General features: G+C 43.9%; 1 protein-coding gene across 2 annotated transcripts in view; it reads left to right on the plus strand.

Annotated features, from left to right (window-relative positions):
- The window catches only part of LOC138737212 (inactive tyrosine-protein kinase 7-like), a 315,556-nt gene that overhangs the window by 229,085 nt on the left and 67,633 nt on the right, over positions 1-18,838 (plus strand). For both annotated transcript variants that reach the window (XM_069887883.1, XM_069887885.1), the window contains 3 exons: positions 3,733-3,999; positions 7,635-7,768; positions 13,021-13,156. In XM_069887883.1, the coding sequence (XP_069743984.1) occupies positions 3,733-3,999; positions 7,635-7,768; positions 13,021-13,156 (537 nt within the window). The remainder of the gene's footprint in view (positions 1-3,732; positions 4,000-7,634; positions 7,769-13,020; positions 13,157-18,838) is intronic.

Consider the following 18,838-nt stretch of genomic DNA (forward strand, 5'->3'; position numbering starts at 1 on the left):
TGACTAAAACTGTTGCTATCCTTTCCCTGCTAGCTTCCTGCCTCTCAATCCATCAATGTCTCTCTTATCTTGTAAGTACAAGGATGCATTCTGTTACTCCTTAGTACTGGGTGACTCCTTCTCCGGTCCCATCTCATGATGTTTTACCTAACAGGAGTACAAGGACACCTCCCCTTCTTGTTACTGCCCTGTACAGGGTAACTCCCTACACATTCCCATCTCATGATGTTTTACCTTACATATGTCACAGCAATAGAGAAGATTAGAATTCTAGAACATTACAGCACAGAAACAGGCCCCTTAAGTCCTTCTAGTCTATGCCAACAATTTTTTGCCTTGTCCCACTGACATGCACCAGTCCATAAACCCTCCATACCTCTCCCATCCATGTACCTAAATTCTTCTTAAATGTTAAAATTAAGCCTACATGCACCACTTCAGCTGGCAGCTCATTCCATACTCCCACCACTCTCTATGTGAAGAATTCTCCCTCATGTTCCTCCTAAACCTTTCCTCTTTCACTGTTAACCCATGTCTCACCTACCCTCAGTGGAAAAAACCTATCTACATTTACTCTGTCTATCCTCCTCATAATTTTAAATACCTCTATCAAATCTCCCCTCATTCTTCTACGCTCCAGGGAATCAAGTCCTAACCTGTTTAATCTTTCCCTATAATTCAGTTCCTCAAGTTCCAGCAACACCCAATAAATCTACTTTGCACTCTTTTTCTATCTTATTGATATCTTTCCTGTATTTGGGTGACCAAAAGTGCACACAATACTTTAAATTTTGTCCTCATCAATGTCTTATACACTTTACCATAACATCTCAACTCCTATACTCAATACTTTGAAGCCCAATATGCCAAAAGTTCTCTTTACTACCCTATCCACTTTGATGTGACTTTCAGGGAATTAGGTATCTGTATTTCCAGATCCCTCTATTCTACCGCACTCCTCAGTGCCCGACCATCTACTGTGTATGCCCTTTCTTGGTTTGTCCTTCCAAAGTATAACACCTCACACTTGTCTGCATTAAATTCCATCTGCCATTTTTCCAGCTGATCCAGATCTCTCTGCAAGCTTTGAAAACCTTCTTTGCTGTCCACAATGTCTCCAATCTTAGTGTCATCTATAAACTTGCTGATCCAATTTACCACATTGTCAACCAGATTATTGATATAGATGACAAACAATGGTCCCAGCACTGATCCCTGAGGCACACCACTAGTCACAGGCCTCCAGACTGAGAAACATCATCCACCACTACTCTCTGGCTTCTCCCATCCAGCCATTGTCGAATCCAGTTCACCATGAATACCTAACGTCTGAACCTTCCTGACTAACCTCCAATGTGGGACCTTGTCAAAGGCCTTACCTTTCTTTCGTCAACTTTCCTGGAAACCACCTAAGATTGGTTAAGCACGATCTACTACACACAAAGCCACGTTGCCTATCCCTAATCAGTTTCTGGCTATCCAAATAATTGTATATCCGATCTCTTAGAACACCTTCCAATAATTTACTTACTACTGACGTCAGGCTTCCTGGCCTACAATTTCCAGGGTTACTTTTGAAGCCTTTTTTAAACAATGGAAAAATGTGACCTCCCTGCAATCCTCTGGGACCCCACCTGTGGCTAAGGACATTTTAAATATTTCTGACAGAGCCCCTGCAATTTATACACTAGCTTCTTTCATGGACTGAGGGAACATCTTGTCAGGCCCTTGGGATTTATCCATCCTTATTTGCTTTAAAACACCAAGTACTTCCTCTTTAATCTGTATAGGTGTATAGGTTCCATAGCTTCACTGCTTGTTTTCCTTACTTCCCACATCTCTGTGCCCGTTTCCTAATGAATACTGATGAAAAAAAATACATTTACGATCTTTCCCCCATCTCTTTCAGCTCCATACAAAGCCAACCACTCTCATCTTCAAGGGGAACAATTTTGTCCCGTGCTATCCTTTTGCTCTTAATATACCTGTATAAACCCTTAGGATTTTCCTTCACATTGTCGGCCAAAACAACCTCATGTCTTCTTTTATCCTTCCTGATTTCTTTCTTGAGATTTTTCTTGCATTTTTAAAAATATACTCAAGTACCTCATTTGTCCCATGTTGTCTATACCTGCTTTATGCCTCTCTTTTTTCCCTGAACCAGATCCACAATATCCAACGAAAACCAAGGTTCCCTGTGGTTGCTAACCTTGTCAAGAACATACAACCTCTGTTCTCTCAGAATTTCACCTTTGAAGGACCTCCACTTACCTCACACATCCTTGCCGGAAAACAACTTATCCAAATCTATGCATTCTAGATCCTTTCTCATTTTCACAAAGTTGCCTTTCTCCAATTTAGAATCTCAATCAGAGGCCCAGATCTATCCTTCTCCATAATTAACTTAAAACTAATGGCATTATGATCACTGGGCCCAAAATGTTCCTCTACACATAATTCTGTCACCTGTCCTATCTTACTCCCTAATAGGAGGTCCAGTATTGCACTCTTTCTAGTTGGTACCTCTATATATTAATTTAGAAAACTTTCCTGAACACATTTGTCAAACTCCAAGCCATCCATCTCTTTTACAGCTCTCTGCTTCTCCAATTCTCACTGACTATTGGGCAGTCTATAATACAACCACACGAGTGTAATCATACCTTTGCTCTGGCACTCTGGTTCCCATACCCCTGTAAATCTAGTTTAATCCCACCAGTGCAGCATGAGCAAACCTTCTCTTACAAGGATGTTAGTCCCTCTCCAGATGCAAACCATCCTGTTGGAACAGGTCCCATCTTCCCTGAAAGACCAATGATCCAGAAACCTGAAGCTCACCTCCTGCACCATTGCCTTTAGCCATATGTCAAGCTACATTATCCTCCTATCTCTAACCTCAATAGCACATGGCACAGGTCGCAAACCTGAAATCACAACCCTGGAGGTCCATTCCTTCAACCTAGCGCCTAACTCTCTGAACTCTCCTTGTAGGATCTTCTCACCCTTCCTACCCTCATCTTTGGTCCCTAAATGAACCACGACATCTGGCTGCTCACCCTCCTTCCTGAGAATGCCATGATCTCGATCTGAGATATCTCGGACCCTGGCACCAGAGAGGCAACATTCCATCTAGGATACTCCATCTCTTTCATAGAACCTCTATCTGTCCTCCTAACTAGATCACTACAGCTCCCATCTTCTCCTCCCTTCTCTTCTTAGCTACGGGACCAGACTCCATGCCAGAGACCAGATCATCATGGCTTGTCCCTGATAGGTCCCTGTAGTAGAAGGAAGCCAGGCCACTTGGTGGTGGGAATGTGTGGTCACAGAAAAATGTGCAAACTTCAGAGACACAAGAGACTCTGGATGCTGGGATCTGAAGCAAAAAAAATGTTGAGAGGGAACAGAGCAGGTTGAGCAGAATTTGTGGTGGGGGAGGGAGGGAGGGAGTGGAATCATCAATATTTTGGGTTGAAATCCTTCATGTTCAAACTTACACGACAGTTGAGGTGAGGATTGAATGTGGTCTCTGAAGCTGTGAGGCACTGGGTCCACAAGCTCAGCTGTGTCACCCTGAATCACTGGAAGCTTTTCTCAAAAATTACTTTATGTGGTTTTTTACAATATTAACACAGATCCTTGCAAAGTTATTCATGGAAATGTAAGTTTGGATATAGGTAAGAAATTTTGTGTTACTTTTTAACCATTTTATTTTGTTTTTTATAATTTTAGAAATCCATGACATGCTGCCATACGATCCAAAAATTTTCATTGCAAACACCACACAAGCCATTGAATGTTCACCACCTAGAGGACTGCCTTTGCCTGTTGTGTCATGGTACAGGGGCAATGCCCAGGTACCAGCTGAAGGTCGTGTCTATCAAGCTGAGAATAAGCTGCTTTTCAAAGGGATAGCAGAGGAAGATACAGGAATTTACACCTGCCATGCTCGAAACAAAGCTGGAGAGAAGACCAGTGAGCTGAGCGTTGCTGTGGCAAGTAAGGAATGCTTAATTTTGTTTGTCGTATTCTGAGAAAATCATTCATAGCCAATCAAGAGTCAGTTAATATTAGAATGTTGGTAAAGGCACCAACCTATCCAGATAGAAGATGAGATGCTGTTCCTCAAGCTTGCATTGGGTGTCATTTTTATAGTACAGGAGGCCAGAGACCGATGGTAAACAATAAAGCAGGAAGCTCGGGGTTGACCCTGTCAATTAAGGGTAGATGTTGACCAGGATTGTGGGAGACTTTTGAGTACACCATTAGATTGCTGATGTTTTCTTAACAGGCAGTGACATCATAGTTGAATTATCATTTTATTAGTCTCCTTGCCTTTCAGTGCAGTGCTAAATGACACCTGATATGCATCTTAGGTTTAAACTGCTGAAGGTGGTGAATGCAGCTTAAAACATCACCCAAACCTCTCTCCTCCATCAACTCCCATCTACACCCCGCTGCCTCAGACATTCTCTGTTTTCCCTCTTCTTATCAGAGTGAAGGTTCAAAAGTGTAAAATCATGCGCCAGCAGGCATAAGGACAGTTTCTCCCCCACAGCCATCAGGCCCCTGAGTGAACCTTGCAATGTTCTTGTGCTGCCCTCGCTGTGCACAAATGGATCTTTTTCCATTGTAAATCTATACTCTCACTGTTCTCCCACTCTTTATAGAGTTGCATTTATAAGCTGGACTGCTCACAGAAGAACTCTTTTCGCGAGGGACCATTAATCTTGATAAAATGGTCATTGTGTGATGACATTGTTTAATTGTTGTATTGTATATGTTGAACGTTTAATGGGTTTGGAGGGGGGTGGGAAGGGGTGAGGGAAGATAGGGGGGAAAAAATGGGAGAAAATGCCACTATGTATATTTAAGAGGGAAATGTTTGTATGTATTTTGATTGATATGGTTCACAGTGTGAAAAATATAAAAATATTTTTTTAAAATCTTGATAAAATGGTGAAGCTGCAGGAGCTGCTGTAATGGCAGCGCTTGATTTACTGGTGCGAACCTGTGGGGAGCGAGGAACGGAAATACAGCACTTCAGTGGGGTCCAACTGCCCAGTCAACTGCCGTCAGCTTTGCACAGGCTTTGAAAGGTCCATTAAAGGAGCCAACAGCAGTTTTATTTAAAATCCCTCAATTACGGGATCTGCACCCAAGATGGCAGTGCATCTGATTGGCAGTGGCCCCAAGAGGACTGACGCTGAGCACCTGAAAAAGGGGATGCCATCCCCTTCTGAGGAGATCCCAAGAGACGACCCACGGGGATGGTGACCACAGCGGCAGATCAGTGAAGGGGCTCTGAGGCTGAAAGACCCACTCATGTGGCAGGTTGCTGGCGACTTGAGGCGAAGAACCCACGGAGGCTATGAATTGCTGGAGACTGCTGTCGGGAGACTTGTGCTGGGCTGAAAACTGCTGGAGACTGGCTGAAGCGATACCAGGTATCGGAACTGGGATGCAAGGGAGTGCTGAAGGCACTGAAGGATTCCTGACCGTGTCAGAGGTTCAGATCTGGAGCTCAGGTTGCCTTTGGTTTGGATAGGACTCTTTGTGACTGTGGAAGCACTGGAGGCGAATCTATGGACACTTGGTGACTCTGGGGGGGACTCTTTTGTTTCGCTTTCTTTGACTGTAAGAGGAGCTTCAGGTGAATCTGTCTCCCTTACAGCAGGCAAAATAAATTTCATGTAATATGTCATGGTTTTATTACAATAAAAAAATTTTGAATCTTAATATATAATGTTTAATGTGGCAATAAACTTGAACTTGGCTTTGATCTGATGATTACACCTTTCCATCAAAGCTGACTTTTTCTGAAGTAACTGATCTGTATTTTTAGAGTTGCACATTCTTGAGTCAAAGGGGCAAAATCAGTTTGTTTCAATAATTATTCGCCTGAGTCACCCAGGTGAAACAAGAAAGTCTGCAGACTCTGATTGTAATTGATAGAAAAAGTGCTGGAGAACTTGGCAGATTCCACAGAATCCATAGGAAGGAAAGATTTATAACCCTCCTATATTTTAGGGGTTATTTTCTCTTGATGCTTAATTTTTTAAATGAGAGCTCCTCATGTCTGAACGACCATAGTTAAAGAACTCAAACGGGCCTGGCAAAGAACAAAGGTGAATCTGACCTCTTTGTAAATGTTAAAGCTATTCACTCTATGTATGCACTTTCTCTTTGTTTGCAATGGGCAATGGTTATGAATAGCAATCAATTTCCTGGCAGGAATTTCAAAAGCTGTGTTGTCATATTGTTCTGATATTGACCCCAGATAATGTGTCAAATTTTCTGTCAAAGTAGCAGCAAGCTTAATGTATTTTTCAGTAATGTGCGTTTAAAGTGTTCAGCTACTTCAGGAGAAAGTCTGTAAATACTTGCATTTAAATTGTGGAGCTTGGTTCTGTGCTCTGCACTCTAATCATTAATAGGTATCAAATGTCATGAAGTTGCTGTATTTACAGTGATCAGAGCATGTCGTGAATATGTAATGAGACATCAAAGTTTTTAATGACGACTCAGTGTTATGCTTGCAATTAATCTCTCTGGCACCCAAGATTAATATGTAAAGAAGTAATCCTTTGAGATTTGAGATTTTTATTAATTTTCTTGTTTTTCCTTTCATCTTTTCACTACTTTAATTCAATCTGTCTTTATCTCCTGCGCTTTGTTTGTTTAATAACATCTTCAGTCATTTCATGATATATTTTCGGATCCTTCAATATTGTTGGTTAAATATGCATGACATTCACCCTCTTCAATCCAATTGCAGAAGCCCAATTTCATCTGCAATGTCAACTTGTATTTAAGGGACAGAGCAGTTTTGAGTTGACAAGTGCAGCGATAGATCTCTTGAAAATGAATGTCATGAGATGCCCAGTGCAAGGGATCCTGGCAATGGTCATTTTCCCCACCACTTCTCCTTAAATTCTCTTTTGTTCCCTTGTTCCCCTTCCTTTATTGGTGTTGTGTGTAGTTCATGCTGCCATTTGTGTCCTGAAGAGTAAATCAAAGAGTAAATTGGTTCTGACTGGGCCATCAGTGCTAAACTGACCAGGCTCCATATCTCGGAATGTGATGTGATACTCTTTATTGTCATTATGCTGGTATACCAGCCAATGAAACACAATGAGCATAGACCCGATAATAAGGAGAATACAATACAATAAAAGAAACACAATAAACCATATACAATAAGACCGCAATATTCTAAAATAAATTGTTGAAAAAAATATGAAGCACTGCTCAATGCCATGAATTGGTATTTAACCTTATCATGGTTTCATGAAAAAAATCTTTTTAAGTTTGGTAGTTCTTGAGTGAAGGCTCCTATAATGTCTGCCCGATTGTAGGTGAGTAAATAGTTCAAGGTTAGGGTGTGTTACGTCTTTAATGATATTCCTTGCCCTGTCCCCTATAGATAGATTTGATGGTTGGCAATTGCATTCCAACAATCCGTTGGGCAGTTTTCATTACCCACTGGAGTGCCTTCCTATCTTGTGCAGAATAAAGTGAATCCTACAGATAATGTGTCAAATTTTCTGTCTGTTAATGACCTGATAAATAAAGTGGATAAATAAACGTTGAGATTGCTGAATTGACTTGTGAATCTTTCCCTCCACGCACAGCAATCCCAGAGTGGATTGTCAAGCCATCAGACTGCCAGCTGGATGAAGGAATGCCAGGATATTTACACTGTAGCACACGGGCTACCCCAACTGCCACAGTTACTTGGTTCCGGAACAATGTGGACATTTCTGGTGTAAGTACAGGGAAATATTTGTTGTTGTTCCTTTCTCTGAAGAAAGTATTTATTGTACAAATCCAGCTCCATGGACAGATGTCATCTCTGGAGTTTCACCTGACGAGCTCTATTCTAAAGTACCAATCCTTATGTTTAATGGGATATTTTAGCATCGAATAACTTCTTTGCTCTCTTGTCTTGTGTGTTACCCAAATGAAAACGTATTCATAGGTCTCTGAGTCTTTGGGGACGTAGGCTTTGGCCTGGAAGTGCAGCAGAGGCTGTGGAGGTGCTAGATTGCCCAGTTTTTACCTCAGCTTAGTCAATGAGGCCATGGGGTCCTCTGGGTTCTTGGCAGTGGCAAGAACTCCCCCAGTATCTCCAACAGTGCACCATATACCATCTTGGCTGCTGGACGTTGAAGCCCTCTAAGCGTAGTGCGAATCCCCTGGAGGACCCAGGGTAACTCTTCTGCCCAATTCGGCCCCTTGAGCCAACCCATCAAGTCTGGCTCTAGGTGCCTGAGGAACAGCTCCACCAACCCGTTGGCCTGAGGGTGATAAGCCATGATATGGTGGAACTGGGGTCCCAGCAACTTGGCCATCACTGCCCAGAGTCCCGAAGTGAATTGTGTACCTTTATGTTCCGGGACTCCAAACATCGATAGCCAGGGATTAATCAGTGCCCACACGCAGGTCTCAGTGGTTGTGTTGGCGAGCGGCACTGCCTCCGGCCACCTCATGGAGTGGTCAATCATGGTAAAGAGATATCCCGCCCCATGGGAGACCAGCAACGGGCGGCCCTACAATGTCAAATTGGACGTGGCTGAACCAACATCGCACTAGCTCGAAGGTCGGGGGGGTGGGGGGATGCCTTGACGTGGTGTGTCTGCAGTTTGGACATCTGGCAGAGCGTGCAGGTCTTGGCCCACTGACTGACCTGGTTCTGAAAGCCATGCCAGATGAACTTACTGGCCACCATTTTAACAGAAGTCCTGATGGCTGGGTGTGCCAGTTGTGCATCTTGTCAAAGACCTGCCACCTCCATGCTGCCAGCACAATAGAGATGGTGGAGATGTCACAGAGGACCATCTAGTTTCCAGGACCGATGGCAACATCTTCCATCCTGAGGCCCAGAAACTGCTGTTCTGTATGACGGGATCTCAGGATCCTCCTGCTGTGTCTGGCTAGGGCAGAATAGTCTATGCCCTGAGACAGGGCCTGGATGGACTCAATCACAGAGCAGGACAGTGAATTGGCCACAACATTGGTGGATGTCTGAAGTGAACTCAAACACATATGAAAGGTGTCGCAGCCTGGCTAACCACAGATCAGACACTTTGTGGAAGGCAAAGGTTAGTGGTTTATGGTCCCTGAAGACCCTTAATTGTCTATCTTCCAAAAATAATACCTGAAGTTCCTGACTGCCAGTCACAGCGCCAATAGCTCCCAGTCAAAGGTGCTGTATTTGAGTTCGGGTGGCCAGAGGTACTTGCTAAAGAAGGCCAGGGGCTGCCATAACCCTTCAATGCATTGCTTCAGTACACCCCCTACACTGTGCTGGAGGCTTCTACTGTGAGAGTGGTTGGCGCCTCTGGTGTACCAGAAGGGTGGCATTGGCCAGTGCGTCTTTGGTCTTCTGGAATGCCTCATTGTCCAGATAATGTCTTTACCTTTCCCTGCCATGAGTGTGAAAAGGGGGAGCATGATGTGAGCCGCTGCCAGTATGAATTGGTGATAAAAGTTAAACAAACTAGTGAATTCTTGCAACCCCTTCACTGTGTGGGGCTTGGCGAAATGCCGAATGGCCTCTACCTTTTCAGGCAGGGTTTTCTCTCCGTGCCTGTTGATTCGATGCCCCAGGAAGTTGATAATTTCCAACCCGAACTAGCACTTAGGAGGGATTATAGTGTTACAAGATCAAACCAGCAACCACAAAGAAGGCATATCACACAGGGGTAAAGATGAACAATTACTTTATTAACAAAAATTCACCTTCAAACTTTAATTCAAAAATCCCTCCTTTTATAACAATGTCCACAAGTTACTATGCAAATTTCTATAACAGTGTAAAACTAATAAATTCCCCAGCCTAAATATAACATTTTAATTAAAGTCCAAGTTATATTTCCAACCAGCCCACAGAAAAACTTAGACACAAAAGAAACACAAAAACACACAAGACTCACAAAACTTCGATCTCAACTGAAGCAAAGATCATAAACAAAATTCAGTTTGTTTTGTATACTGAAGTCAAAAGATCTTTGAGAGAGAGAGCACAAAATTCAAAGTTGTCTTATGTTGCTTGCAGAGAGAGGAACAACTGGCTTGGTCCGGATCCTTCTGGCTGCCTTCGGAATGTTCTTCCTTTTTGAAATCCCAACATTCTAAACTCTCCTCCAGACTATGACTCATGCTTTGGGCCTCCTTCCACTCCACAGCACCACCTAGTGGTGGTTTATCGTCAAAGTCCAGAATTTATTTTCATTTTCTGCACATGTTCAATCTGTCTCCTACTCTCTCAGCAGTCCACCTTCACCTTGGCTCTCTAAGGCAAGCCATCACTTTTTAACATAAAACCACTGAACATATAGGCCAATTAACAACACACAACTCTGTAACACCTCCCCTGCTTAAAAAAAAATTTGGTCCACAAGAACAAATTTTTAACAAGTAATGGAAGTATTACATAAATAAAATAATATAAACACTCCATTTTTTTACAAGTATGTGATTAGATTCATATCTACCCAGATTAACATCTTGACAAACAATCTGCTATTACATTATCTGTCCCCTTTATGTGTGTAATAATTAAATCATACTCTTGTAATAGTAAGCGCCAATTCAATAACCATCTGTTCTTATATTTCATTTTAGACAGAAAAACTAATGGATTATGATCAGTATATATTATTAACAGTTTTTGAGCAGTACAAATATACACATCAAAATCTCCCTGCCTTTCTCTGTCAAAGGAACACACCAATTATTTTCCCACCTTATCTATACAATCATCTATTCTAGGAATAGGGAACCATGTTTGCCTTTCGATAATCTATACAAAACCTAATTGAGCCATCTGGCTTAGGCACCAGAACACAGGGTGAACTCTAATTTGAACTTGATATTTGGATGATGTCATTGATCCAACAATCTGCTCTTTCCCTGATGAACTCGGTAAGGATGCTGCTTAATAGGCTTAACATCATTGACCTCCACATCATGATAAGCCACAGTAGTTCTTCTTGGACATCTGGGAATATATCCTTAAATTTCATAAGTAATGTCTTCATTTCTTCCCTTTCTGATTTAGTCAAATGCATTAACTTGGTGTCTAAGTTTTGCAAAACTATAGAAATTTCCAGCCTGGGGCTTATCACTTTCTGTGCTCCATGAACTTCCACGAAACTTATCTCCACCTTACTTTCCTCTATAACGAGCACCTTGGTTGGAATCCTAGTCTTCTGGCTTCCCCAGGGACATGGTTTGAAAAGTCCTGGCATGCACCAATCGCCGCCCTTTAAGGTCCACCAGCAGGCAGTGGGCTCACAGGAATGCTGATCCCAGGAGCAGTTGCGCAACTGCCATAATCGTGAATGTCCACGGGAACTGGTTGCTGCTGAAGTGGAGCGAGACGGTGCGGGTGCCAAACGTTCATATGGTGGTGCTGCTCGCTGCCTTTAGGCTGGGCTTAGTTTGCCATTCTGGGTGTCATAGGTCAAGGGAGGGAGGACACTTATTTTGGCGCCGGTGTCCACGGGGAAGCGTCTTTGAAGAGAGAGTCCTACATGTGGAGGAGGCTGTCACATTGGCCAACCACCACAGCTATTATTGATGGTTGGCCATGGCGTTTCCCTGAAACACATTGGGTAGGCACCATCGATGGGCTCCCGCACCCCATCATCGGTGATAGTAGCAATACTGTTGGGTCAGGGGTCCACTTGCCTCTATTTGCTGTGGGCTTGTTGCCAGATGTGTGGCCTGGCAATTTGCTCCACCGAGATGCCATTTTCTTTCTTCACTCTCCAGAGCACGTCCACCCAGGCTGACTTTACTGGGGTCACTGAAGTCTTCATCAGCGAGCAAGAGTAAATAGCCTCGAGCAGCTGCTCCAGGAAAATCTGCTCGAACAACAGGCAAGGGCAAGCATCTTGCTCATAAGGATGGATGGGGCCCTGTCCCCCAAACCGTCCATATGCAACAGTTGGATGGAGCGCTCATGCTGTGATAGCTGAAAGTGCGGGTTAATAGCTCCTTGAGATCATCGTATTTGCCTTGCTCTGGAAGTTGCCTTAGGAAGTTGATGACCCTCGCTGCCGTCTTCTGGTCGAGCGAACTCACCGTGTAGTAGTAACATATGTCATCGGCATTGATCTGTTAAAAGTGGAACTGGGCCTTGGCTTGTTCGAACCACATGTGGCTGCGATGCCCAGAAAGTTGGCACCTTCAATGAAACCATGTGAAGAGCTGCTTGATCCTTTGTCTGCTGTGGTCACCAATGTAGTGTGCATGCTAGTGCGAAGTGTGGGAAGAAGAGACACACATAAGAAGTCGAAGACTGATTTATTGCACTGGCTGTTTTGCTTATATTTTCTCCCCACTGCTGATTGGGTGGTGTTCCTGGCATAGCTAGTTGTTTTCCACCATGCAGGTAGTCACCTGGTACAAAGATTGTTGACCTCATGGGGTCTGTGTGGTCGTCGCATTCGTCGGCCATTTTGTGTACCGGGTCGCATTCTGGTTAACAGGCCACTACAGAGCTCATTTTTCACATTTAAGAAAAATTTGGACAGATACATAGATGAGAGGGGTATGGAGTTCGATGGACTGGGTGCAGGTCAGTGGGAATAGGTAGAATAATAGTTTGGCGCAGACTAGAAAGCCTGAAGGGTTTGTTTTTGTTCTGTAATTTTCTGTAGTTCTTGGCTGTTAACACCTTAATTCACAGCTAACGTTATCTGCAACTGTGACAAGTTATGTTTTATTAAATTATAAGAAACAAAAGAACTTCGGTAAGCAATGCAGGTGCAAATAATCGAGATTTAGTTTAATTTGTGCATTATGTTCAACGCAGACACCATGGGTTGAAGTGTCTGATCTTGTCCTGTATAATCCTATGTTCCTCCTGGCAGCTATAATCCAAATTTCAAATCTTGAATGAAAATAACTGAACCATTTTTGGACAAGAATTGCAGTCTACTATCTTTTTCTAAGGCTGTAAGTTTCTATGAATTTAAATGTTTCTTGATTATTTTCATCAAATTCCAGGACAGTCGTTTTGAACAGCTTGCCAATGGGACTCTGCGTATTAATAATGTCGAGGTATATGATGGAACACTGTACAAATGTCAGAGCAGTACTCCAGCAGGCTACATCGAAGGATATGCTCGCGTCCAAGTCCTTGGTGAGTTCAGATGGGTAATGTGGATGCTCATATGATAAAATTTCTAATTATATCTGAATTGTGAAATTTGTCCATTTGGGATATCAATTCAATTGTACCTAATTTTAAGATGTATGAATAGAAAAATCACTAAGACAGTCATCGTGGCACTGCCCAACTTTTGGGTTTGTTATCCATATGCTTCTGCGGCACATTTTCATTCATACTAATCATCCATGTGTTTGAGATGACAAATACCGCATTTGCTATTGATACACACTTGGACATGATTGTGAATAGCATTGGATAATCCTCATTGAGGTTTTCAAAGAGTTGGCAAAACAGATTGATAAAGGTAGTATCGTAAATGTGGTGTATATGGGATTTAGTGAGGTAATTGATAAGTTTCGCCATGGTTAGCTCATCCAAAAAGTCCTGAGGCATGGGATCCATGGAAACCTGGCTGCATGGATTCAGAATTGCCCTTTCCACCGAAGGCAAAGGGTTGGAAAAGATGGAGCGTATTCTGCCTGGAGGTCAGGAATGAGTGGTATTCAGCAGGGAGAGAGCTTTTTCCTGGGATCTCTGTTCTTTGTGATCTTTACAAATTATTTAAGGAAGTGGAGGAGTAGGTTAGCTAGTTTGAAGATGACACAAAGATTGTATGCATTGTGGATAGTGCAGAGCAGCCATTCTCAAAGGAGTGCATATGGCCCTCTTTGAGGCCACAGCATGTTTCTTTGGTGGGGAGTGGGGGGGGTAATTCCAAATATTTTTTTAAATGTAGTCGGTAGGAGAAAGGTATGGAAGAAACCAAGTAAACTTTACTACTTCTCAAAGAAGGAGGCCCATTAACTTTGAGCAGATTCATAAGGCAAAAAAAATGTTGGCTGGTTTTTGTCAGCTTCAACAAGATTTAGACTGGATGTAAATTGGATAGAGAAATGGCAGATGGAATTCTATCCAGAATTGATGATGCTCTTTGGAAGACTGAACGTGAAGGTGGAGTACAAGGTTGATGGCAGATTTCTTAGCAGTGTAAAAGAACAGAGGGATCTTGGGGTCCGAGTCCACAGATTCCTCAAGGTTGCCATGCAAGTTGATTGGATTGTTAAGAAGGCTTATGATGAGTGAATCGAGTTCACCAGCCATGAAGTAATGTTGCAGCTCTATGAATTCTGGTTACACCATACTTAGACCATTGTGTTTAGTTCTGGTCGCCTCATTATGGAAATGATGTGGAAGCTTTAGAAAACATGCAGAGGAGATTTACCAGGATGTGGTCTGGATTAGAGAGCGTCATAATGAGCTTTTCTCAGAAAATGAGAGGCAACTTAATAGAGGTGAGTAAAATTGTGAGCAGCTTGAACGGAGTGGACAGCCACTACTTTTTTCCCCCAGAGTTGCAATGGTCTGTGCCAGAGGGCATCACTGAAAGTAGGAGAGGATGTCAGAGGTAAATTTTTTAACACAGAGCAATGAGTATCTGGAATGCATTGCTGGGGGTGTAGTGGAGGTTGGTACAATGGTGGGACACTAAGATGATAGGGAAAATAGGGGGTTGTGGTCTGAGGGAGGGAATAGATTTGTATGGGTTAGCATAATATTGTGGGCCAAAAGGCCTGACCTATGGCAGTTGTAATTTAATGTCAGAAGTATGGGGTGATTCAGAGTGCAAAACCGAAAAGGAGAGCATTTCCTTTAAATGTTCACCACTGGTCACAGCCCTCAAATCTGAAAAGTGAGATGGTCCAGAGGAGATTCATTGGGATATTGCCTGAGTTAGAGCTATTGAGTTATGAGGAGAGACTGAAGAAGCTGGATGAGAGAAGCATGTTTGAGATGTATAAATCAGAAGGATATAGGATAAGGTGAACTGCAGAATATTTTTCCCATGTCAAAGGCTGATAAAACAAGGACATGGTAGGGAGAAGAGATTTTTAAGGGCTGTATGTGGATTTTCTTCACCCTGTAAGTGGTGAATACCTGGAGTGCACTGCATGAGGGAGTAGTGGAAGCAGAGTTACTGATATAGCATTTAAGAAGTATACAGTGACTGTTTTGGACCATCTGCTGTGCAATGGGGTTAATCCAGAAGGGTTTGGTGTGGACAAGTTAGGCCTGGGACAAGGTGAAGGGAGAAGTCAAGGGTAAGTTTTTTTTTTACACAGTTGTCGGGGTGATGATGGAGGCTGGTACAATATGGACATTTAAGACTCAGACAGGCGCATGGATGCAAGAGAAAGAGGGTTTTGGGTGTGAGGTTGGGCAAGTTCAGATTGTTGAGTAGGTTTATGTAGGTTGGCACAACATTGTGGTGCCATAAGACTCTTACCACCAGGATCAGAATTAGTTGCTACCGCTCCACCAATAGACATTAAAATAACAGACTCAGACTTGTTTAAGAGCTCTTACCTGTACATTATTTATTGAATATTATTTTATATGTATTTGCACTGTAAGTTTGTTTATATTTCTTTCTTTCTTTGCTTACATAACTCTCTTTGGTATACTTATCTTTTTCTTGAGTACAGTTTGCACTACTGGTAAGTAGAAATCTTGCCTCTCCTGCAGGAAAAAGGACCTCCAGGCTGTATGTGATAATCATACTCTGACAATCAATTGAACTCTGAACTATGAAGATGATGTTGTGAAGGGTAGTTACATCTGCTTTTGGCTGGTCCACATCAGAATATATCACCCTTTCAGTTATTCTGTATGATTTTGAGTAGCAATTTGATTCTAATACATTATTGCATAATATCTTGAGAGCTACATTTTGGAACTGTGCAAAAATTAACCATCAAAAGCCAGTCTGACTTCCAACCAAGGTTTTTTGTGATTATAATGCATGATCTGTCTCTTTTTGGTTGTATCTTTTCCATATTTCTCTCTGCTATGTAAAATACTGTTTTCACCTTGTGACAGATTAGGTTATATTTTATACTGTATATAGATATATGTTTTAAAAGGAGATAAATTGTGGCAGGTTTTTTAATATAGGTCACATACAAGCATTTCAAAACGGATCTCATTTAGAATGCTGGAGCCAGACAGTCCAGGCTCTGGATGGCTTTGCAAAAACTTTGAAGACTGCCAATAAGGACTTCACAAGTCGGTGTTAATTGGACATGCTGTGCAGTAATGGATTATTGTTTTGGAAAGCCACAGATGAACAACTCAGAATATTGGGCCACAGTCTGAGTGCAGTTTGCTATTCTAAGAGGTTCATTTGGCTTTCTCTGAGAGAGAGAGAGAGAGAATTCAGTTCTATAGTTTTACAGTCAGCAGCAACAGCTGGGACTGGAACAGGACAAGCTGGCAAGCTTGTGGAAAAACCCCATTTTGAAGATGGGTTGTGAGTGCTTAGTTCAGCCTGGTCAAAGCCCTTGTGGTCCATATAAGAGGAGATGCCTGGCTGCATAATGTTTCCTTTGAAATAAGGGAAACAAAAAGGAACTCTGTGGTGACCTGAAAGAAACAGGCTATCACCTGGAGAACCCTGTGCTTCAGTTCATAGTGTCCGTGGATGCAGTCCCCAATGTCTTTGGTGGTCTGCCTCTGCATCGAGGTGCTGGCGGTTCCACAGGTTATGTCAGGTTCGTGTATGCCGGCTTGAGCCTGTCTGTGGTGAAGACCTCTGGTTTGCCCCAGATGTCCAGTTCAAAGGTGGCCCCGTTGACCCAGATGACTTAGAAGGGGCCTTTGTAGAGCTTCTATAGCGGTGGATGATGTGGGCCTCTGCGCACAAACACATACTCACAGTCTTGGAGTTCTTTAGGGATGTTGAATGTGGCTTGCCCATGTCTGGAGGGTGTGATCGGAGCCAGGGGGTGTGATCGGAGCCAGGTTACCGACCTTTTCCTGCAGCCTGTCCAGGAAGGTGGTTGTATCCTCCTGTTGACCTCTGGCTGGTGGGATGAAATCCCTAGGGACCATGAGTGGAGTTCCGTAGATGAGCTTGGTGGAGGGTGTGAGGAGGTCTTCCTTCGGGGCTGTATGAATTCCCAGCAGTTCCCATGGCAGTTCGTCCATCCAGTTGGGGCCCTTGAGTCTGGTCATAAGGACGGTCTTGAGGTGTCTGTGGAAGTGCTCAACCAGCCCATTAGACTGTGGGTGGTATGCTATCGTGTGGTGTAGATGAGTGCCCACAGGTTGGCAATGTCGGTCCATAGGCTAGAGGTACATTGTGCGCTTCTGTCGAAGGTTATGTGGCATGGTGACCTGAACCTTGCTACCTTGCTAAGACGAGTGCTTTGGTGTAGGACCTGGCAGATGTGTCGGCCAGGGCGTTTGCTTCTGGTCACCGGGTGAAACGGTCGACCACCATGAACAGGTAGCAGAAACCCTGTGAGACAGGTAAGGGTCCCACTATGTCCACATGAATGTGGTCAAACCTTTATTCCGTTGGCTTGAAAGGCTGTGGGGTGCCCTTGGTGTGCCACTGTACCTTGGCTATTTGGCACTGCGTGCACATCTTGACCCACCTGCTGACTTGTTTCTGTAACCCATGTCACCAACTGGACCATGGTCCTGATTGATGGATGCACCAGCCCGTGGATGGAGTCAAAAATTCGTCGCCTCCATGGCGTTGGGACAATAGGCAGAAACTGCCCGGTGGCTACATCGCACAGGACGGTAGTGTTACCTGTGCCCATTGGCATGTCCTGAAGCTGCACCCCTGTGCTGAGGTATCTCGTTGTCCTGCTGCTGTGCCTCCGCCAGTGCCACAAAATCCAGTCTGTTAGTCAGAGAGTGGATGCTCTGTCTCAACAAGGCTTCCGCGACCACATTGTCTTATCCCGAGATGTGCCTTATGTCGGTGGTGTACTCCGAGACATAAGACAAGTGTCTCTGCTGGTGGGCTGACCAGAGGTCGGAGATCTTGGCCAGGGCAAACGTCAGTGGCTTGTGGTCTGTGAAAGCCATTCCCTCTAGGAAGTACCTGAAGTGGCAGATGGCTAAGTACAGCGCCAACAGCTCTCTATCGAAAGCACTGTACTTTAGATTAGGGGGCTGCAGATGTTTCCTGAAGAAAGCTAGTGGATGCCAACTGCCTTCTATCTTGCTGCTCCAGAACTCCACCAATCGCTGTTCCTGAGGCATCGACCATGAGGGCTGTGGGTGCGTCTGACCTGGGATGGGCTAAGAGTGCAGCATTAGTCAGGGCTTTCTTCGCTTCCACAAACGCTTATGCGGGGTCATCGTCCCTGGTCATCATGGTCCTGGATATGCGGCACAGGGTAACGATCCAGAGTGGTGGCCTCATTAAGCTGACGGTAGTTGCCGCATGGTTTCCAGCCTCCAGATGCTTTAGGCACCAAGTGCAGGGGAGAAGACCATGGACTGTCCAACCGCCAAACGATGCCTAACTCCTCAAGCTTGTGGAACTCCTCCTTGGCCAGTTGGAGCTTCTCCGGGGCAAGTCATGGAGAGATGGACCCTTCATAAGGATGTGATGCCTGACGCCATGTCGGGGCACCTCCACCATGAACTGAGGGGAAAAGATTGCCGGGAACTTGGCCAGTATCTTGGAGAACTCATCGTTAAAGCTGTGGATGGAATCCAGGTACAATGCTGGGAGCCCGGTGCCCCTCAGTGCGAAGGATTGGAACGTCTTCGAGTGCACACGTCTCTTGCCCTTGAGGTCTACTAGGAGGCTGTAGGCCTGCAGGAAGTCCGCTCCAAGGAGTGGCTGTTCCA

The sequence above is a fragment of the Narcine bancroftii genome, chromosome 6 (genome assembly GCF_036971445.1).
Source record: "Narcine bancroftii isolate sNarBan1 chromosome 6, sNarBan1.hap1, whole genome shotgun sequence".
Classification (NCBI taxonomy): Eukaryota; Metazoa; Chordata; class Chondrichthyes; order Torpediniformes; family Narcinidae; genus Narcine; species Narcine bancroftii.